The sequence below is a fragment of the Protomyctophum parallelum genome (assembly GCF_964188405.1).
Source record: "Protomyctophum parallelum genome assembly, chromosome: 12".
NCBI classification, from domain to species: domain Eukaryota; kingdom Metazoa; phylum Chordata; class Actinopteri; order Myctophiformes; family Myctophidae; genus Protomyctophum; species Protomyctophum parallelum.
In genome coordinates this window covers 30,994,337-31,017,224 of record NC_139712.1, presented here as the reverse complement: position 1 = coordinate 31,017,224, position 22,888 = coordinate 30,994,337, and the positions used below count along the sequence as shown (strand labels likewise).

General features: G+C 40.8%; 1 protein-coding gene across 1 annotated transcript; it reads right to left on the bottom strand.

The window, feature by feature from the left end:
- Positions 1-603: 603 nt before the first annotated feature.
- On the bottom strand, positions 604-22,264 carry acbd5a (acyl-CoA binding domain containing 5a). The gene is made up of 13 exons (XM_083777584.1): positions 22,132-22,264; positions 21,602-21,735; positions 21,000-21,120; positions 19,310-19,382; positions 17,532-17,649; positions 16,492-16,740; positions 15,866-16,054; positions 14,266-14,360; positions 12,976-13,186; positions 5,234-5,442; positions 4,538-4,597; positions 3,838-3,947; positions 604-3,019 (listed from the first exon to the last, which is right to left on the bottom strand). Exons 2-13 carry the CDS (start codon positions 21,693-21,695, stop codon positions 3,007-3,009), a joined length of 1,542 nt encoding a protein of 513 aa, XP_083633710.1. The 5' UTR covers positions 21,696-21,735; positions 22,132-22,264; the 3' UTR covers positions 604-3,006.
- Positions 22,265-22,888: the final 624 nt, after the last annotated feature.

Below are 22,888 nucleotides of genomic sequence, written 5' to 3'. Positions count from 1 at the left end.
ATATACCATTCTCAAACATTACTTTGTATTTTGTACTTTGATTTGTATTCCAACAGTATTGTTTAGAATAGATGGTATCATGAGATTGCTGTGATGTCTATAATGTGTATCCTGTTCTTCACACTACATGCTTTAAGATACAATTAATGTTGAGTTAAGGCTTCTATTGCTACGCATTTACATTATAAATGTGACCTAGGATTTACTAGTTTGACTAAGCTGTTTGCAACAATTAGTATTGCCTTAATGTGATAATTTCAATGGTGGAAAAAGTATTCACAATTTTTACTTTTAGTAAACTTTTAGTTAATACTAAAAGTAAAAGTCTGGAATTCAAATGTAAATTTGGTTAATGTATGTTTTGTAATAATTATAATCTACAAGGTAACTAGTAACGTAGTAAGTACAATATTTGGATCAGAGATGTAGTGGAGTAGAAGTAAGTGTTGGAAATTGGAAATACTCAAGTGAAATAGAAATACCTCAAAATTGTACTTACTTACTTACAGTACTTAAGTAAATGTACTTCCTTTCGATCACTGGATAATTTAATTAGTGTGCGCATGTGTACATGGTGCAGTATTTAATCTCCAGACAACTCAAAAGGCTTCATGAAAACTTTATTTGAGGCTTAGATTATCACTGACATGCGAAGTACGCCACGTTTCCACCCCAAAATAAAGCCTTAGTCCATTTTAGTAGAAAGGTAAACTCTTAATTAAAACATGGCTCTGGAAAGATTCTCAATGCGAGTGCGAGATACAAACCTCATGTTAATATATATGATATACATTGTATTCTCAACACAGGAGAAAGCAATTAAAATATTGCACTTTATCTCAACTGTACAGCTATTGTATACAATACTACAAGTATAAGATCTCACTGCCTTCTAAGTATATTAACACAACGTATAATGTTATAAGTCATATATTAATTCATTGTTCATCCATCGCACAAAATCCATTTCAAAGTCTGCCATATACTTATGTCTTTATGTACAATTATGTAGCTACATTAAACATTTACATTTGATACATTAAACATTTACATTTGATAAAATACAACACAAATCTGAAATGCAGAGAAAAATTGATGTAAAGTGATAGGTGTTATTGTTTAATTGGGCATCTAACTGTAGAGTACAAGGCTACACTTGGTAAAAGAAAACTACTGTATACAGCCCGTTATTATGACTATGGAGTACAAGTTTCATCTCATGGCTCACTAGTTAGTCTGATCTGCATTGTAATTTGGTCCGATATTGAACAGGTTATGTGTGGATGAGGTTAAAGCCTCACTATGTACCGGTAACTGTTTTATGAATGCAAATATATTTTGTCCAATCTGTATGGTAGACTATTAATACAATATACAGTAACTCATACAATTGTGTTGTATTGCGACATTTAGGTGTCAAAGGTCATATGTTTCACCTAGACACAGGATCTGACACAAATCCCCTGAGCAAGCAGGCAGGGCTCTATTAGCTCAATGGTAAACATGTCAGCAGGGAACTGGGTTTAAATCCGGGGCAGGAGAGGAAAGTTACATAGTGCAGCTTTAAACTGCAGTGTGAATGAGCCTACAGTAATGACCCACATGACTGTACCTTATGATGACGAGGCACTTTTTTAACAATAATAATGATGACGTTGGGTTACCACTGATTCACAAAAACCTGAATAAAACCTAAATTAATTGATATGCAATATGGCAGTTACTGTATTAAACTACTAAACAAGGCCTTGTTCAATCTAAATAAAAACATTTAGCAGTAACTTCAATCCTGCTACATCATCACGTATCAACCTTTTTTCATACAGTTAAAACCTTACAAGCAGTATGTTAAATCTAACGTTTCTAAAAACAAAACAATAAATAATAAATTAACTTATTTCCAGAATTTAAAGGATCAAACAATGCATTGTTACATTCATTCCACCTTCCTAAACTACAGTTATGACATTTTAGCAGCATTGCCTAAAAGCAACTAATGAAAGTGAAAGGTGGCAGAATAATGTATAATAACCACATCAAGCAAATGTGTTTCAAATGAAAAGATAATTAGCCCTGTTTTACAGTATTGTGCAGTAGAAATTAAACCATTTGAAGCTTCAGTAAATCAATCTATGAGTATGTTTGCAATTTTCTAACTAGAACCTGCTAATACAGTAGAATAATAATGTTCAGAAGCCTGTATTAGTATAGGCTATAATGCCGTACATTCATATTTTGTCTTTGATTCCACAGCTAGTTCCACAGACTTGTTGTAAGCCATCTTCCATTAGTGCCATCTTTAATAGTGCAAAAAGCTAGTTATTGAGTTGTGGGGGATAAAAGCCTAATTTATACCTCTGTTTGCCGCACGTCATACAACCTTGTAGCTTGCCGAAAATCTGCCACTTGCGGCTAGAAGTTGTATACATTAGGCTTAGGGTCGATTCATACTCCACTTTTAAAGCCAAATTTAAATCGTTTCGGCTCTATCCAGACCACAAAGTGACGTCATTTAGAGGTTCGGGAGAGTGGGTACCGTCCTAAATTTGGTGTGACATCCGAACTAATTCTGGCATTCCAGCGGCATTTCCTCATTCATTCAGCCCAGCTTCGAGTTACATTTGTTTCACCCCCCCCCCCCCCCCCCGGCTGCCTGTAGGACGCACCCGGCCAGCGAGGTCCAGTCAGACATGTATCTGCGGTGCGAAGCTCATTTACCCGGCCCACGAACATATTCATGTCAAGGACCTCCAATATATTTACAAGTGACTTCGGCATTAGCCGTGACTGTGAGCGAGTATGAATTGACTTTTATAGAGCTGAAATTAAGTTGGGTCGACTCAGGGACCCATCCCGAACGCACTTCATTCGGCTTTAACAGTGGAGTACGAATGGACTCTGGGACGAGGAGATTGGATAAGAAGGTAAAGCTGTTAGCTACCAGAAAAAAGACATTTCTTCTTCGAGGTGGTTCTATGCCATGGTGTTCAAGGAGCCATCTGTCCTTCAGTTGATTCGTCTAGAAAGAGGATGCAAGAACACATTTAATACAATGCTACCCCAGGCCGTAGCGTAACGGTCTGGGCACCGGACTGGTAATCCAGTTGCAGTGTGCCGCGGGTTCGACTCCCGGACCCGACACGGCCTTTACTGCATGTCATCCCCCCATCTCTCTCCCGTTTCCTGTCAGCCTACTGTCTGTCCCTTCAAAAATCAATAAAAGGCGTAAGCCGCTAAAAAATATCTTAAAAAAGAAAAAAGAAAAAAATACAATGCTAAGCACGCTATTAAAAATGTGGTACCTCAATGAGGTACCACATTTTTAATAGCGTGCTCAATAAAGGAGAGGATGTTACACTATTCATTGTACATTATATATACTCAAAATGACATTGAGCTTTTTTGTTAAATAAACATTTGACCTCTTATTTAAGTTATTTTATACCATTTTGGAACCGAAATAGGGAACCGTTAAGAATCCTAACGATACCCATCCCTATACCTCATGTATCGTTGCTGTCGGGCTGTCATGAATTTGTGCCCTATTTCATCATACTACGGTGTCACCCAAATGTAGCAAAAATTGCAGATCTACAAGCTCAAAATGCGATGCGTTTTGAGCTTGTAGATTAGCCTTGTTTTTATTTGAATCCTCAACAGTAACAGTTTTAGACATAGGAGGTTTCCATGCACCTGACAGGAAAATTCATATCTTGTTATGCGTTTATTTAGAGTTGTAATACAGCAATACCCTGATGGCTATGGTGAATTATGGAATCATGAATATTTCCGAGGCTTATTATTTGGATGTGTAATTAATTAATGAATTATTATTACCTTTTCCTCCTCTGAAGCAACAGGCGGATTAGCCATTGCACCACAAAGGGCCAAATGACAGCAAAGGCCACAGTGCTGGGAGAAACATCGAAAGGCCACCAGGCAGGTTTCTAAGTAACAGAATAAAGTTAAATGTAGCATTAGTATCATAGTGGGGGAAATTACAAGACAATGTATGCCTTAATCTACATAACAATCTACAGTAGATGCATTAAGTCAAATGATTTAAATCACTGTGCAGTGCCTACTCATGGTTGATGTAAAGCTGCACTATGTAACTTTACTGTTCTACCCCGGATTTGAACCCAGTTTCCTGCACAACCATTACCATTGAGCTAATAGAGCCTGCCTGCTTGCTCAAGGGATAAATTGAATCTGGACCTTCAGGTCAAAATTCATGTCAGATCCTTTGTTTACGTGAGACATGACGTTTGACACAATCAAAATGTCTCAACAGAAGAGCAGGGAGACAAAATACAACCTCGCCAATTATAAACATTATTATTAACATACTCTACCACACAGATTGGACACATTTACATTTTATTAATTAAAAGAAAGGTTATATAGCGCCGCTTTAAGTCACATCTGGGTTTGGTTTGGTTAAACAACACAAAGGGCAGTGTCAGTCCATGAAGCCGTAAATCTGCCCCAATAATAAATAATAAACCAGATGGTGTAATACATCTGCATACTGTACCTTACTGCTCTTATTTACTGGACGGGGAGAGTAGGTTGGAGATAGAGCCATTGATCTGGCCTAAAGAAAAGTATGAAATTAAATAAGATATAAGTCAAAACTGGTTGAATTCAACAATTAATTCAATAAGGCATGCTATTCAAAGTAATTCACTAAGGCAAAGACACATAAACTCTTCCTGTACAATTATGATGCAAGACATGTAATTCAGATGCTATAATGCGATCTGGCACCCAGAGTTGCAATACTAACCCTCGACGGCCCATTCATCCAAACAGAAAAAAAGCTTTCCGTACAGCTGCAATCTTGGCGAGTTTAACGTTGTTTAATACAAATCAGACTTTTCGGTTTCAATGAATGGGCTGTCAATGGTTTACTGCAACTCTAGATGCCAGATAGCATTATAGCATCAGATCTCAGTTGCTTGTGTATTGCTTGCTTGTGGAAAATAGCTGATCTACAAGCTCACAATGTGTCGCAATGTGATGCACTGTGAGCTTTTCTGCACAATGAGCTACTTTAAGTACATTTTGATACCAATACGTTTGTACTTTTACTGAAATCAATTTTGAATACCAGACTTTTACAAGTAACAGAGTAGTTCTAACATTGAAGTATTGATACTTTTACTTAAGCGAAACATGCAAGTACTTTTTCCACCACTGCTAGGTACCTAGGAAGGTACAGCTGTCTGACCTGGCTTGCGGTGAGAGCCTCCAGCGTGTGCAGCCTCTCCAGGACACTCTGCATGTCCTCCTGCAGCCTGCCCAGTGCCACCACGATCTGTTCGTTCAGATTCCCTCCTGGCACGCCCCCCGAACCTCCCCCGTGCTCGCCGTCTCCGTCTCCGCTGCCTTGCACGTGGGCCCCCGGGGCTCCGGAACCGGGGCACGAAGATCTGGAACCTTCACCACACCACAGACATTATGTTGTTCACTTTTATCCCATTTAGAACAGAGGCCGATTCTATAGACGCCTTCTAAATCCTGACCAAAGTTATCTGAAAAAATATTAAGAAATTACAAAAAGGCCAATGGCTAGTGAATTCTTAAGTCTCATAAGTTCCTTTGATCTGACGTGACTTCCGGCAGCATGCTGTGAGAACGCCGAACGCCAAACCGCCGCTTCTATATTATGTAATTAAAAAATAGGTAGGCTACTTGTGTGTTCTAAATACCAACAACTTACAAATAATAACAACGACTAAATCGATGCCAAGCAAACTACGCAGCGGGATGGATTCCGAAACACTTGGAAAAATGATCAGAGACATTGTACGAGATGAAATCACAAATGCATTTGACACAAAGCTGAAACCGATACAAGAGGAGTTATCCAAGCTAAATCTCACACAGCAAGAGTGCAACTCCAAAGTGAGCGACTTGGAGACGGCTGCAAATCTCACAGACGAGCGCCTGGTTTCACTTGAACAAAGCTACAATACCTTACTGGCGGAGAACGAAGGGTTAAAAGAAAAGACATTATCACTTGAAAACAACAGCAGAAAATACAACCTGCGCATCCTTGGACTGAAACGTGGAGTGGAGGCAGGTAAACCAACTGCCTTTGTCACCAAACTTTTGTACGACCTGTTCGGCGAAGAGGAGCTGGGGCCGCACCCGCTACTGAGCATTGCCCACCGCACGGGACCAGAAGCTACAGACGGAAAGCGCTGTATGATCGCTCGATTATACAGTTTCGAGACGAAACGTACGATCCAGCGCCTGGTGGGAGCCGCGAAGGGCAAACTACAATACGAAGAACAAGAAATACGAATCTTCCCCGACATCCCAGCCGAGCAGAGGAAACTACAGGCCAAGTTCAAAGATGTAAGAGCCCTTCTAACATCAGCCAACCTGAGGAACGGCATCGCCTTTCCAGCCGTTAAGCTACTGGTAACTTTCAAGGATAAAAAACATTCATTTACCTCGGCCACGGAGGCGATGGAGTTCTATGATCAACAGGTGAAACCCACTCTAACGAATCCAAACAGCGCAACAGAACAACCCGACGACAGCACCGATTAAACAAACCCACAATTAATTGCGGGTATGATAGCCACACTAACAGCCTAAGCAATTTCCTTTTCGTTTTGTTCTTTTTTATTTTCTCCCTTTATGGTGTTCCCCTCTTAAAGCGAGTAGGCTATACAACACATTATTTAGAAAACCACTGTCCTACACAGTAATCGAATAATTTAATTGTACTATAGCCTACTTAGAAATGCGACATGGTCAATGACAATGTGCGGGGAATCATTTAAATTAATTAGACATGAAGCGGCGCAAAAAAGCGTTTTCTGTTCTCCACTTTAACGTGCTGCAGCTCCACATAGATGAGGTGGAGTTATAAGAGTCAATGTAGGACAACAATTCCTTTTTGTATTATTTTTTGTTTTATTTATAAAATGATATATTTGTCCTATTCGGGGTTGGGAGGGAGGGAGGGGTGGGAGGGCAGGTTGAACAGCAAATGGATTTGGGATTCAATTAGTCTAGGTTTGTTTTTTGATTTGCACATTTCTTCTATTATATTTTGTTATCTGCTCCTTTTATATTTCTATGGCCACAGACATGTTTTTATTAATTTCCTGATTGAATACCCCATACGCATGAATTATGGTTAGATTAAATGTTTTTTCATGGAATGTTCAAGGCATCAATGATGCAAAAAAACGTCGTGGATGCCTGGACATCTTTAAGGAGAAAGCTGTAGATGTTGCACTATTGCAGGAAACACATTTACTAAATGACGATATCTGTAAATTAAACCATGCTGATTTTAAGGTAGCAGCTTTTTCTGCAGCCCAAAATAGAACAAAAGGAGTAATTATTCTGTTTCGGTCAAATCTTAAAATTAGCATTATTAAAAAGGGAAAGGACCAAGAGGGAAGAATTGCCTATGTGAAAACTGTTATTAATGGACAAAAAATTGCATTTATTTCAGTGTACGCGCCCAATACCTATAACAACTTATTTTACGTATCGTTGTGTTCGATTATTAACGAAATGAACGAATTTAAAATCATATTGGGGGCTGACTTTAATACAGCCGTGGAAACCATAGACAGAACATCCAGGACTAATGTTAATTCACCAAGCACTCGTGCTGTAAAGAATTTGATGCATCAGTATGCCCTCGTAGATATATGGCGCAAACACAACCCTCACAAAAAGGACTATACTTATTACTCCGGAAGACATCACTCTTTCTCTAGAATCGACCTTATGCTTGTTTCTCCCCAAATAACACACATGACCTCCAAGGCAGAAATAGTATACATGTCACTGTCAGACCACCACGCAAATGTATGCACTGTAATGCTTGATAAAAACCCCAACCGTGCAACCCGATGGCGGTTTAACACCACTCTCTTACAGAACCCCTCATTTTGCGAGCAGTTTAGAAACTCCCTCAAAGAATTTGTACGTTTTAATAAAGACTCAGTTTCGGACGCTCGGATTCTGTGGGACGCCACCAAGGGGTTTATAAGGAATAATACAATTTCGTTTGCATCAGCACAAAACAAAGCACGACTAAGAGAAATCACCAGCCTAGAACAAACCTATGCATTATTAATTCACCAGCAACATGCTAGTTTTTCAATCGAACGAGATAGGGAAATATCAATGGTTAAAGTTCAGCTAAACGGAATCATCGCAAAAAGGTCAGAATTCCTAATCCATAGATCAAGACAATCTCACTACCTTGATGGTAGCAAACCAAGCTTTTTATTAGCCAGCAAATTGCGTAATAATGACCGGCTAGCGGATATACCTTCAATCCAGGCAGAAGATGGCTCCCTTTTACATGACCCCCCATTAATTAACAAACAATTTGAAAAATATTATCAAACATTATATCAAAGCGAAATTAATGACTCCTCAGAAAATATGAATTTATTTTTTAATGATTTACAGCTACCAAGCCTTTCAGCTGAGGAGAAAAATAATCTCGACACCCAAATAACAATAGAGGAAATATTAATCTCATTAAAGCAAATGAAAAAGGGTAAATCACCTGGATTGGACGGCATCCCACCAGAATTCTATCTCACCTTCTGGGACGACCTTGGACCCTTAATACTCAATATGTTTCATAAAGCTCTTCAGGAAGGTTCTTTTAATAGAGATGTTAAGACAGCCATCATATCACTTCTGTGCAAACCTGGCAAAGACCCCACACTCTGTACAAGCTATAGACCAATATCTCTATTAAACTCAGACAAAAAATTGTTTGCCAAAACCCTAGCTTTAAGATTAGATAATATTCTACCCCAATTAGTTCACCCGGATCAAACAGGCTTTGTAAAACACAGATTAGCTACTGACAACGTAAGGAGATTACTTCATGTTATATCCTCCGCAACTAACTCCACTTTGTCTCCTTCAGTCGTATCGATTGACGGAGACAAAGCCTTTGACCGCTTAGAATGGAGCTTTCTCTGGTTTACACTGAAGCGTATGGGTTTTGGCAGACAATTTTTAAGTATGTTAAACACCCTATACAATACACCTTTTGCCCAGGTACTGACTGGAAGCCATTTTTCATCCCTCTTTTCAATTAGCAGAGGTTCTCCACAAGGCTGCCCAGTTTCCTCGCTGCTATTCGCTATTTCACTCGAACCATTAGCACAGAAAATACGTCAGTTACAAACATCAACTCCCATAATGGTGGGGAACATTTGCAACCATATATCAATGTATGCAGACGATATTTTATTATACCTAGGAAATACACAGTGTGACTTACCATTGATTATGGAAATATTTTCATCATATAGTGCTTTTTCAGGCTATAAAATAAATCTGAAGAAATGTGCCCTTTTACCCCTAGGCAAGGCAGTCACATATCCAGGACTGCAAACCGAAATACCTCAGGTTTCGACCTTTAAATACCTAGGAATAAATATCCTCTCATCTATTGATAGAATTGCCGTTACTAATTACAACACCTTACGCAATTCCATTTGCAATGATCTAGACAGATGGATCAATCAAAAATTAACATTAAGCAGTCGAATATCCATTATAAATATGAACGTATTACCAAGGGTCAATTTCATATCAAGTATGCTTCCATTACCTACTCCTCCCCGTTACTGGAGTCAGATACAAGGCCTGGTTACAAAATTCATTTGGAAGGGGGAACGACCAAGGCTGAGGAATACAATACTTTACCAAAGTAAGCAACAAGGTGGATTTGAATTGCCCAATTTAGAATTATATCACATCTCCTTTGCCATCCGCTCACTTGAGAAATGGTTTTCCCAAGAAGAGAATATCCCATGGCTTCTGATGGAACGCAGTATAGTCACACCCTACAAATTGAATGAAGTTCTGTTCAGTGGCACATTGAGTAAATACTGCCAAAATAAATTTGGTCCTATCATATCTCATTCCATTCATATATGGCAACAAGCCGAAAAAATTGGAAAATGGAATGTTAAATGGCATATACATACACCAATTTTTAAAAACACGTCATTGTGCTTAGAACGCAAACCCTTGGTCTTTCCATCCTGGTCCAGTTGTGGCATCCATACTCTCTCTGACATATTCAATAATGAGGGTTTAAGATCATTTGAAGACCTTAAGAACAGCTATGGTTTACCAACAACCTCTTTCTTCTTCTATTTACAGTTAAGAGCAGTTCTTCGAGCACATGAGGTGCCGTGGAGAAATGCTCTACCTGTTCACCCACTTTTTGATTATATAACCAAGATTCCTAAATCTGAAGGCTTTGTATCTTATTTGTATAAGAAGTTAAGAGAATCTACATGTCCGCCAATGGGTGTCTCTACAGTCTGGAATGTCGATCTAAAGAGTTGGCAGCGGCCGACCAATTGGAAAAGAACTTGGGAAAATATTTCTCTCTCATCACGAAATTATAACTATCAAATGTTGAATTTAAAATTTATCCAAAGATTCTATCTAACTCCAAGAAAACGGTTCCAACTCCAGCTCTGTACGACACCCATTTGCACCCTATGCAACAATAACAAACTGGGGACGTATATGCACATGATGTGGGAGTGTCCAGAGGTCAATCGTTTTTGGTCTAAAGTTTCAGAAGTATTAACTGAGGTAATGGGAACTAGAATTCCCCTCTTGCCTAATATTTTCCTGTTGAATGATGATTCAGCGATTGGGTTGACATTGACAATGCCACGTAGAAGACTCCTGCTCTTAGGACTGACAGCTGCAAAGAAACTGCTTGTCATAAGATGGAAACCTCCCCATAAACTTGAGACCTCACAATGGATCCTCTCATTAATGGACATGATCTTTCTGGAACTCTCTATAGCTCGATCCAACGGGGCACAAGAAAGCACACTTGACGTCCTGTCCACAGCTCTAGAAAAACTTAAGTCATGCCAACGTCTCTGATGACTGTTTTCCCCCCTTCTTGGTTTGATTTTTCCGGTTGTGAAGTATCAGTCTTTCCTTGTTTACTATTATTATTATTATTATTATTATTATTATTACTATTATGATTATTTTCGATGTATTGTGACCCTGTCTGTTTAGCTGTTCAACCTGTGGGGTGGGTGGGTGGGTGGGAGGGTGGGGTGGGGGAAACCCCCTTTTTTCTTTCTTTTAACAAAAAATAAAATAAAAAACTTGATCACAAAAAAAAAGAAATTACAAAAACAATCATGTTGCTAACAAGAACCGCCAAGTTTATCCAGATGAAGAGCCTTGGCTCGAAATGTGGTCAATAAAGTATAACTTTTGGAGCTGATTAGTGTGTGGGTTCTTTTCTCTTTTTCTGATGCTACTTTTGAACCCAGCACCTCTACCAAGTGATGTGTGTGGCAGTTCACCCTGCCACTAACAGCACATCACACTCATAACACTCCACTACAATACACCATGACACAATAGCCAGGGGCCTTGTTCATTAGTTTGGTGGGTGCACACACTAAAACCAGTATTAACATTGTTCCTGTGCTGTTTTCCAAATGTATTGTTATTTTTTTCTTTATTGTTTACCATTGTATGTATCAAGGTTATGACTTTTGTTTCTTGTTTTACCACAGTATATTCCCTGACTTCTGGGCAGAGGCAAAGCACCAGAGGAGTGGCTCAGGCGGCCTTATGTGGAGTGGGAGATCATGATTGGTCCATGAGTGGACCATACCATCTGTGGGTTTTGTTTAAAGAGAAGAGTTATTATATGAACACTCGTTTGAGTAATATGGTCAATAGACTGCAAGGTGTTTATACCATTATGGGAATTATATATATTGTCTTTGGACATGGGCTAAACTGGATTGTAACTTGTAAGTTTCAAGCAGGGATGGTTGGGTCTATTGGGAGGGGCCTGGCCTTTATAAGCAGGAAACCTGCCACTGCCCAGGAGTCATTGTAGGGCTGTACCTGGAGCTGAGAGGACCTGTAGCCAACCTGGCCAGTTTATGTGTACAGTTTGTTTGACGGGAAACCACCTCCATATTTTTTCTCTGGACACAATTAAGGTGAATAAAAGCAATTGATTGCATCAAATGACGCTGTCATGACATTGTCAATACTTTGAGTATTCCAACTAAGTGGAAAATGTTTGAGTAACTTTGAGTATTTTGAGTATCTTGGAGTATTTTTGAGTACCTTGGGGATTTCTTTGACTTTTTGAGGACTAATTCAAGTGCCTATGGCACATTCTACCCGCACTCAGTACAGAGTGTGACTAAATCCTGACCAAAGTTATCTGAAAAAATATTAAAAAATTACAAAAACAATCATGTTGCTAACAAGAACCGCCAAGTTTATCCAGATGCCTTGGCTCGAAATGTGGTCAATAAAGTATAACTTTTGGAGCTGATTAGTGTGTGGGTTCTCTTCTCTTTTTCTGATGCTACTTTTGAACCCAGCACCTCTACCAAGTGATGTGCGTATTCTATTCGTTTTTGTAAAACAAGAACCCCAAAATGGGTTCCTGTCTTTAAAGGTAAGTTAAAACACAAAGTGGTTCTGGTCCTTAATGGCTTCTTGACATTTTCGGTCATGTAAAAAAAAAAACAGATGTTTTTTAACTTGAAGTTGTCGTTTTACTGACCTCTATTGTGATAGATTGCTGCAGCAGGTTTTTACACAATAAATCCCACGTGTAGCCATCTAACTAATACTGTGAAGTCACTAAACAGCCACCCCAAAAAATTAAATCTCAAATTCCGTCGACTGCACTACCTCCCAACCTCTTCTTCTGCATTTTGCATTATGCAGAATACAATGTCCCACCTGACACCAGTGACTGAAAATAGCTAATACCTATAACCGCTAATATATGACAGTGTCAGTGATGGCAAAATAAATAAACTATTCTGTCATTAATTCATAAGCAAATGTGTTCAGAATTAAATTGTAAAAATGCCAATGCCTCATAGATAGATGGATAGATAGATTCTACAGTAATTAACAACGGATGGCCTGCCTCACCCCTTCCTCTCCTGACCAAGGAGCTGTCGGGAGCATTCTTCCTCTGGGAGATCAGCCCGCCGGCCTCTCCGTCCTCTCCTCCACACTGGATGCCCTCTGGGGGACTGGGGGAGTCCCCCTCTGGGACCCTGGGTGGTGCATGGGGCTCCTCCTTCACGTGGTTCTCCTCTTCATCCAGGTCATCATCAATTGACTGGTTATGATCTGAGCTCTGGGGAGGGAGAGCACACACAGGCTGTCGGGAGGAAACCTCATAACTCCATTTTTGAGGTTTTAGATTTTGTTTTTGTGGCATAAATCAGTGCTATTGAACAGCCTTTACGTCTGTGTTTCGAAAATATTGAACCAATGGAAAGTAGTAAAAAGTGCTTTGAACAAAATCTCTTAACTCCATCGGACCCTAAAAATGTCTGCTAAAGCAACTAACTCCACCACCTCTCCTCATGGAAGTAATTGACGATATATAAAGTTATAACACCAACTTTGATGAGGCTGTATTGCTTTGTTTTAAAAATATAAGGTTTTCTTAATTACCTGTGTCCCTTGGAATTTACTATTTTATCATTGACGTTTACGTGAGAAGCATTTAGCAGTCAAAGGCATTTGCATGCCTTGGACTTTCTCATCAAAAGGGAATACTGAAACAACATGCTACCTTGCCAAACCAAACAAATGGTTTAGCTGGCAGAACTTGATCTCAAATCAATGTCCTCAAGTAACTATGTCCTTTGAAAAGCCAGTAATAATAGTAGGAATTTTCTTTGGTGGTTAAGTGGCTCAGTAGTTAATGCAGACACATTGTTTTAAAATGTGTAGCACATTGAAATAGACCCTATGACACATCAGGAGCCCATTAGTATACATGTAAGTCTAGGCCAATGAGTTTTTGCTAAAAGTATTATGTTGTATGTCTGTGTCAAATATTGATGAAAATGTCCATCACAAGCTGCCATGGTATGGTTAATGGTGCAGTGGGTGATTTTCACAGTTCACATACTCTGGCGACCCCAAGTGGCAGCTAGTGGAAACTGTTTGGAAAATCATGCCACTAGCAGATGAGACAACTGAAGCTCATTGTGTTTATGCACTGCATTTCAATCCTATGTGATTGAGATGCAATTTATATTTCCATGTGGGGGGTGCATCAGCTAGGTCGGGTGGTAACGGGGGGTGCATGCTGTTCTACAGTATACCAGTCCCACTCCTGAGATGCACCAGACCAGCCTGAATTTGGCTCGAGGGTGGAACCATTTTGTTTGCGTGTCATGTCAGTTCGTTTTTGTGACTTGCCTCTTCCTGACCAAACTGATCCACGGAGTCACAGTACACCTCACTGTCCGAGTCACTGGTCACGTGCTGCGGTCCACATGCATCGCCATTAGAATCTATATGGTGGGAACATGGAAGAGCAACACCAGATTGACCCAATAAGACCTGAGGACGATTCTACAGATGCCTTGTAAATCAGTAGTTCTCAAACTTTTACGTGCCAAGGACCCCCAAAATTATATGTATTTGACCGCGCAGAACCCCCGTATTTGACCACGCAGGACGTGCAGGAAGCACACACACACACACACACACACACAAACCTTTCGCGGCTTGAATGGGTTAAGGCATCTGAATTATCTCTTTACAGTATATTGTAGAATAGAATAGAATTATAATGACTGACGTGTATTTATAGCGCCAACAGAACTAATCATTTTTGAGGGGCACTAGCCCTAGCCTGGTTAATAAACCAGACCGAATGAGCCGTTGGCAAAAATAAATTGCCTGCCGGCGGATTTCGGTCTGGAGGGGCTCAATTGTATGCCCATTTCCTACACCAGAGAATGTGGGCGGCCAATAGGGACACGGTATGCAATATGGGCGGGCTTTGGTACAGTGACTTTCAATGCTTGAGACCTTTGACTGACAGTAGCTCTGACCAATTGCGTCAAAGAGAAAATGTTTCCCTGGAAATGAAATCCAAGCTGAGCCTCCCCAGACTAATATCCGCGGTCCGTGCGATATTAGTCTGGTTTATTAACCAGGCTACACTAGCCCCTCCTATATACAGGTCTAATGTTTGTTTTTAGTTCAATGTTGGTTTTAAAAACACCATTGACAATGAAGGGAAAATTCCCGTCATGTTGTCTCTTTATTGTTAATGGCATTTAATGTTTGTGTTGGCACCATTTGTTTTATATCACCATTACGTCACCTAATCAACATGGGTTAGACTTTAATACATTAGCGCCCCTCACTTCACACGGGTGTGATTTTGTATTACACCATTAATAACGCAACACTGGACCAGCTTAGTGTTGGTGAAAGCGGCGAGTTGCCTCAGCTCTGGGTGAATAAAGCTTAGCAGATTATCTGATCACATGTCCAGGGATATGTAGCCAGGGGCAGGCAGCCAGTGCAGGCCGAGTCCCCAGACCCCATGAACAAACTAAGTGTTGGATGGGAAAAGGAAGGAAACTGAACATAAATGAGTTCTAAGTAGCGATGTGCCGATGAGACATTTTGGCCGATATAATTAATTGCTGTTATGGCCGATAACCGATATTACCGATGTCGATATTAATTAATCGGTCTGATTGATGAATCGAACCGATGTCGATTAATCTAAAAACAACTAGAATCACAAAGTTGTGTCAGCGTGTGACTTGCGTGCATCTATGAAGATCCCTTTATTGAGTAATGCATGACCACATTGAGCACTACAGGACATGATGACAGTGTAATAATTCAATGTCAAAGGCCCCACATAGAGTGTGGTTCTCAATCTTTATTGTCTCAGATCACCCCTGTAAATAACGTTTTCATTCACGGCAAGTATTCGACGGCACCCACTTTGAGAAACCCCGGTCTAACCATAGACCGTACAAAAGGGTCTAACCTGTTATGTGGTGTCCGTTGAGTCGAGGCTCCGTGGAGCTCCTCGCGTCCTCCTGGTAGTCATGGCCGTTCAGCACCGCCTTGGAGTGTGTGCCGTTGGTCATGTGGGCCAACTGCCCGTTGGACAGGGGCACTTTGGATCTCCTGGACGAGCCCTTCTTCTTTGGCAACGGAGGCGACAATTTCTTTTCTGGAGTAAAAAAAAGGAAAATCCCTTTTGTTCAGCCGCTGATATTTTATGACGTCTACCTACTTCACCTCCAGACTTGAATTCACTCGTAAGACCTGAGGCCAGTTATACAATTCCTTGTAAATCTGTAGTTCTCACACATTTCTTTCTTCTAAAATGTTTAAAAAATAGCATGAAATTACCCACTGTGGGCTTGTATATCTGCTACTTTTGAATAGCCAACGCAAAAATCTAAAATGACATGGATGCTTTCCCCAGTTTAATGGGTTTAAATCATCTAAAAAAGAACACACTTTGCAAGGCTCATAAAACGGCCATTTTGAGGCGATTAATATACGTAGTGATCAAAAAGTCAGAGAGCAGTCAGAGCACTGACGCCAGAGAAGAGCTCTTCTCTATTTATTATCATTATTATTATTATTATATTAATACTATACCTTTTTTGACCTCTTTTATCACTACTTCCTCTTCATCTTCCTCGTCATCCTCATCATCTTCCTCCTCCTCCTCCTCCTCATCCTCCTCCTCCTCCTCCTCCTCCTCATCCTCCTCGTCCTCGTCGCTGCCGTCCAGCAGTGGTTGGAGCGTGGGGGGCTTGGTCTTCAGGGTTCCGTTCATCTCCATGGTTCTGATGATGCTCTTTGCCATGCTCTTTGTAGCCATTCCCGTCATCATCGTATCAATCCCTGAGCAACAGAACAGGACTTGTTGCGACTTGCAAGAAGATGACCAACTATTCAAGAAACTATACATCCTCATGATAAAATAATGTTTATATATGTTCTATTCTATGATAATCATAATTCATAATTATTATGATTATAAATCTCTGATTAAACTGAGGTTAACGGATATACAGTACTGATAGAGCAGACTGCACATGATGACATGATTATATGGGCACATGTGCTAATAATGATGACTCAGTCAGGCTAGCAGGTACCACTTTTCTGTGGAATTTCTTAATCTCAGACTTCCCAGTAACTGCACAAACGTTTAGTGCACTGTTTCGTGGAAGAAAATACAAATTCTTCACTTTGCTACAGTACTAAATGCATGGTCAGGGACCAGTACCACATGCAATACCTTCATGGACCACCTGTTGAAAACCCCTGATTTAAAAGGTTTCACACATAATAAACGCAAGAGAACCATACAATACCATACAACCTCTACATTATGATTAATCTAGTTGCACAAACTACTTCTAGGTTTACTAAACAGCAGTTTGACTGCAACACTATACAAAAGTATACACTAAACTACCACACCAGACAAAAGTATACAAATTTTACTACAGCACCAAACAAAATGAAGTTTTACACATTATAGGTACTTGCCTTCAAGTTGCCTAGCAAACTTTGTCAAAACGGCTGAGCATAGAGGGCAGTTAAAAAGAACGGTTAGATTTGACATTTCAAAACACAATGCGCACATTTTGCATTAGATATAACTTTATGTGTAATGTTAATTATACCTGCACTCAGGTCTGATATCTGAGTGATCTTTTTATTCTCGTCGACGAGCTCGTAAAACGGGCCGAGTATCCTCAGGAGTCCCTCCACCTCCTCCGTGATAGGCATGCCCTCCAGGATCTACATACCCAACATATAGTAGCACAGAGAGGATGTCAAGAGTTCACAAGTTCCCTCCTCCTGCCTGCATCTGGGCTCTCTCAAGCAGAAACCATGAACCCGGAAGCAGCGGGACAAAAATCTGATATCTCCATAATAATTTCGAGTTGTAGTCTTGTTAGGTTGTGTTTACATTGCGCTGTGGCACAGCTTCAATATGTCAACGTCTCGCGTTGATCCCGCCTCTAGCGGCCGCATACAGCCGCATATCGCTCCGGACAGAATTGGTCCGGAGTACATCGTCTCTGACCCAGAGTTCCCAGGCTCTCCCTAATGGCAGAATGCAAATGTTGTCCAGCAGGGGGAGTGGTTCCACCAGGCTACACATTTGTATGGGTCACGAGTAAATATGTATCCCTTTATTTATGTTTTGCTTCCTATACATTTTCAAATGATTTTTCTCAAAGAAATTCCAAGAATTGGAAAACAAAAGGTAGTGAAAAATAGCCGATCTACAAGATCGCATTGCTACATCTTAGGGGCTTGAGGATCTGTTATTTTCACTAGTTTGGGTCCCGGGGAGACATCAAAGTTATTTTTCTTGAGCTGAAAAGATTGGGAACCACTGCTGTAACTGACGGCCTACTAGTAACACTGTAATACAGTATACATTTACAATTAGATTGTAGGCATTTTAATGGCAGATGCTCTTAATCCAGAGCGAAGGTAAACACAAGGTATAGTACATCAAATGCATAGAAATAGTAATCCAGGATCATAGCTAAACCAAGAACCTATCATCAGTCTAGAAAGTAGAATATATATTAAAAAAGGAACCTGGCATCTGTCTACAATATGACATGCTATGTAATGTAAATTATATTTTAGTCTTTGCATAAGCCTGCAAGGTCACGGAAGCTCGTCATCAAAACCACTCTCAAAGAGCACTTCGAAACTGGCCCCAATAAAAAGTCAAAGGCGAGGGCAAGTTCTACGGCCCTGGCTAAGGAGGAGTCTGAAGAGGTAAAGAGGCAAATAAGATGATGAATTGTGTAGGGCAGTGGTTCTCAAACTTACAATGGTCCCTGACCAATTTGACGGTCAGGGCCCCCCCAATATTGACCTCCAAATTGTTACAGATTAGTCCATGTATCCCTGTTTGGAAAGATATGCCAGGGGTCCCGGAGGTAAGAGAAGATTGTTATTGCATGGCTCTATAGCCCTGATTCATCATAACCTTCTTTATTTCAAAGACCACTAGTTTGGTATGCATTTAGGCACCCTCATATGAAGACTTTTAATTTTAATCTCTGGGACCCCAATCTACAATGTAAAATCATCAGTGTCAAATTAACTCTGAGTGTACAAATATTTCCACTGAAAATGAATTGGTTCAGAAGTTCAGAACCCTAAAAGTTGGTTCGGAACTGAAACAAAACAATGGCCGCCGTTTCTGTGGAATTACCATGGTTCCAAGAATATAGAATGGAATCAGTTCTAGAACCAAAGTTATTTTGGTGGAAAAGAGGCCTGAGAGTTGCAGACCCATAAAAAGTCCATTTGGTTCCCATCATTTGGCTGGAGGCCCCCGTGGAACCCCAGTCCCCGGACCTCACTCTGAGAACCACTGGTGTAGGATGTTACTAATGAGGTAAACTAGTGACTGGCAAAGATTACCTACCAGCTTCATTTCATCTACATAGGCCGCCATTGCTTCTTCCTTTGGCATCTCTCCAAGAGAATTCCAAGCATCCCTGCACAGAGATTGAATGCATGATAACAGAACAAAGTCAAAACTGGTTTGAACAACTGTCACTCACTCAACGGCGTCAACTCCGGGAGTGCTTGAGGGCAGAAGCACCCACTGACACAATAGGGCTGAAGCTCCCCTCCCCCTGGTCATTTTGTCACGTAGGGACACACCTTTACGGTGTTCACAGACAAACAATTGTTGTGATTGGTCGGAAAAATATCGTATCCGGGGGAAATACATCTGACGCAGATAAGTAAGCCTGGGACCGAGGGCGAGGCTACTTATTTCCTAAATATTCTAGAAATACAAGAAAAGACAAAGTGGGTAATAGGTGACATTCCTTGTCAATATGGGAAGCACCCTATGATCCGACGGACCATTGCTCCAAAGGAGCATTGGTCCGAGGTGCGCTGGGGGTCGGGAGAGGGTTGGGGTTAGGTTTAGGTGTCTGCCCCGGGGGAGGTTAGGGTTAGGGTGAGGGTTTGAGGTAGGTTGTCGATCGGACCAATGGACCGTCGGCATATTGACGCGGACCCTGTCAATATATCAGCCATGTGAAGTCCAGAGAACACTTATCATAACTTGAGGATTTAAGGCGAAGCATGATAACGTTCAATGGCAAATCCAGATGTCATGTATTGGTTAGTCAGGTCACATGACCACTGACCAGGTACAAGGGTGATCAGATTGTATAGGTATTTAGCCAAGAAAAAAAATGAATACATGCCATCTTCCCGTATTTGCATGAAGTAGGACGTGACCGAATACAGGTCGGTGTCTATTATTTCCAATGGAAGAATGACAGTGAACACAGCTTCTGAAGCATTCATTAGCCCCATGAACTTCCCAAGATTTTCATGCAAAAATGGCTTTTCTCAGAGAGACACATCAGGAGAACATCAACTACTTTACTGGCAACTTTTATCTGTCCCAGACTCCCAGCAACACACTCTCACAGGCATCAGTAAACATATAGGACGTTCGCAACATTTGCCGTCAGACAGACCATTTGTAGGATTTGTGTACCATTTTGCCTCTAGTGACTCGAACTGGGATGGTCTTAAATCAACTCTCTTTGGTAGGGACACATTGAGGGTAATATTTTGTTATCAGTGCTGCTGGCTCATTGCAAGGGCATTAACCCATTCTGACCTGAGATCAGATTCATACGAGGTTTCCACTGGACACACACTGGTCTGATGAACCCATTCTGACCTGAGATCAGATTCTAAAAATGTCAGTCGCTCTTCGATTTTTCAAAAATAGCAGACCTACAAGCTCGTAGCGCGCCACTTGGTTGTAGATCTGCTATTTTTTCAATAGCTAAAGCATAACATGATGCTAACACCAAAATAGGTTCCCGTTCAGAATGGGTTAAGTGCTGCATCACACTGGGCCCCGAACTTGCAGGAACCGGGGCACTAAGCGACAGGGCAAAACTGAGAGAAGACTATAGTATTGTCGAAAGAAAGACTAAACAAACAAAATATTGAACCAATGTCTGCTGACGGAACCGGTAAGGCGGTGAAACGTTTCAGAATCACCCGCCTCTGGTGAAGCAAGTTGACATGAGGACAACAATGATAGTACATGCACTCGTCAACCTGTCAATTCTTACCATTTAGCTTTGCCCACAGCGTCCCAGAACCCAGGCCGTGGTATATTACACGGACCTAATGTGGCTTGCTTGTAGTAGCTGTAGAATTTGAGCATCATGTCATTGGAAGGTTGAAAAGAACCTGTAGGGGAGAAGGTTAAAATGGCAAACAAGACCATTTAGGTTAGGGGCTGTGGTTCATTATAATTTTTTGCATCATGCATTTCTTTAATTAGCGAAATACTGTCATTGGCCTTTCAGTTGCCTTTAGTAGTGAAGTATAGGAGTTGTAAATTGTAATTCTCATCATATTAACGGCAACCCAACAGCTACTGTATACTGCTTGTGCGGTATGTGGGTTAAGCCTTAATCACACAAGCTGCTCAGCTTTCCCCTTGTTTCCCACAAGCTGTTTTTGACTGATTGATTGAATACTTAATTAACAGTTTGCAAAAAAAAGTACAGAGGTACAGTTATACAATAATGCTAGTTTCCATTATGGTCCAATGAGTTAAATAAGGTGGTGTGAGGCTATACAACCCTCAACCCACCTCCATAAGCCCCATTGTGTGCTACAGTTCATTGACTGGTGGAAGCTGGATTAATGGCTGCAGACAACTCACCGTCTGGGGGTAAACTTTTGATGACTTTGACAGCCGCTTCAAACCTTTGCTGTGTCAAATGGTTCTTATCATCCTCCATGCTGACGACCTCCATTATGCCACAGGCCAGAATATTAATTTAGAGGGCCGTGGACCTGTGGATTAAATACAATATTACATTTACAATGAGCCTAAAATAAAACGCTAAACCGAGTCCGACATGTGTGGGCAGTACGGGCTGCATGTAATACTGATAATAATGACATAGTGCATGCTTGTCAACATCAGTAAATAATGGTAAATGTGATGTTATAACGTTATGTTATTTACACGTTATAATAAATGCTATGACGTTGTAATAAAAACTATGTTTTCACCCTATGAGGAAATCACCACTTGAGGATCGGTTGTTGTGCCGTTTGTGTATCTGGGACAACAACACTATAGTCTAGTGTGCAACATAGATCACTCAATAATTAATGTTTGATCATGAATACGAAGCTATAGCCGTGTGCTATATCTCTTATATCTTGGAAAATCCGCAGACTCACCATGGATCGGCTGGGCCGGTGGGCCTATCTGGTCTGATCAGAAAGAGAAGAGTCCTCTGTTTTGCTCTCGGACGGACGCCATGAACAGCACAATATGACAAACAGTACGTCTGTAGGCTACGGCTGGGGGAATTGTAGTTTTATAATCTGTGTGACTCACACTGGGCCTACAAGGTCCACAACGCACCATCACCTGGATGTGGAAGTAATGGTGCTCTGTGGGAAATGTAGTCCCTGTGACATTTTCGTAACTTGGAGAAATGTAGGCATTGGGACTGGGCGCACGGGACGGGTGAGTGACTGTTTCATGTAAACTAAACTCCCAACAGATCTGAAAACATGTTGTTTTGGGGATTGATTGATTGATTGAAATATTTATTAACAGTTTGTAGAATTTACAGTACATTTTAAGCACAAACTCAATACAAAGACTGTTAACTGTGAGTGGACGACCCAATTAAGCATTACACTTGTTTACAACAGGGTCCACATTGTTCAATTCATCAAAACATTTAGAGACATACAAATAGACACTTCTATGTAGCTAAAGAACAGAACAGGAATTCATCATATAGGAAGCAAAAAGGGAAAAGATGCATATACAGTGAGGGGAAATGGGGTGGGGGGGGGGGAGCCCTGGTTTCAGTCCAGTCAACCTCCTCTTGTGAGTTGGCTAGTGAGGTGCACCCAAGGAGACATTTATACTTCAAAGCGCAACAGTGTTGCGCACAGAGAACAGCTGATATACAAGCTCACA

What these genes read in the sequence shown, in the direction of transcription:
- acbd5a (XM_083777584.1), bottom strand. Translation starts at nt 21,695, where the DNA reads ATGGAGGTCGTCAGCATGGAGGATGATAAGAACCATTTGACACAGCAA. An exon ending in CAAAAGTTTACCCCCAGACG is followed by an intron (nt 21,121 to 21,601) that starts GTGAGTTGTCTG and finishes TCTCCCCTACAG; the next exon opens with GTTCTTTTCAACCTTCCAAT. An exon ending in CTTGGTCAGGAGAGGAAGGG is followed by an intron (nt 5,443 to 12,975) that starts GTGAGGCAGGCC and finishes GGTGTGGTGAAG; the next exon opens with GTTCCAGATCTTCGTGCCCC.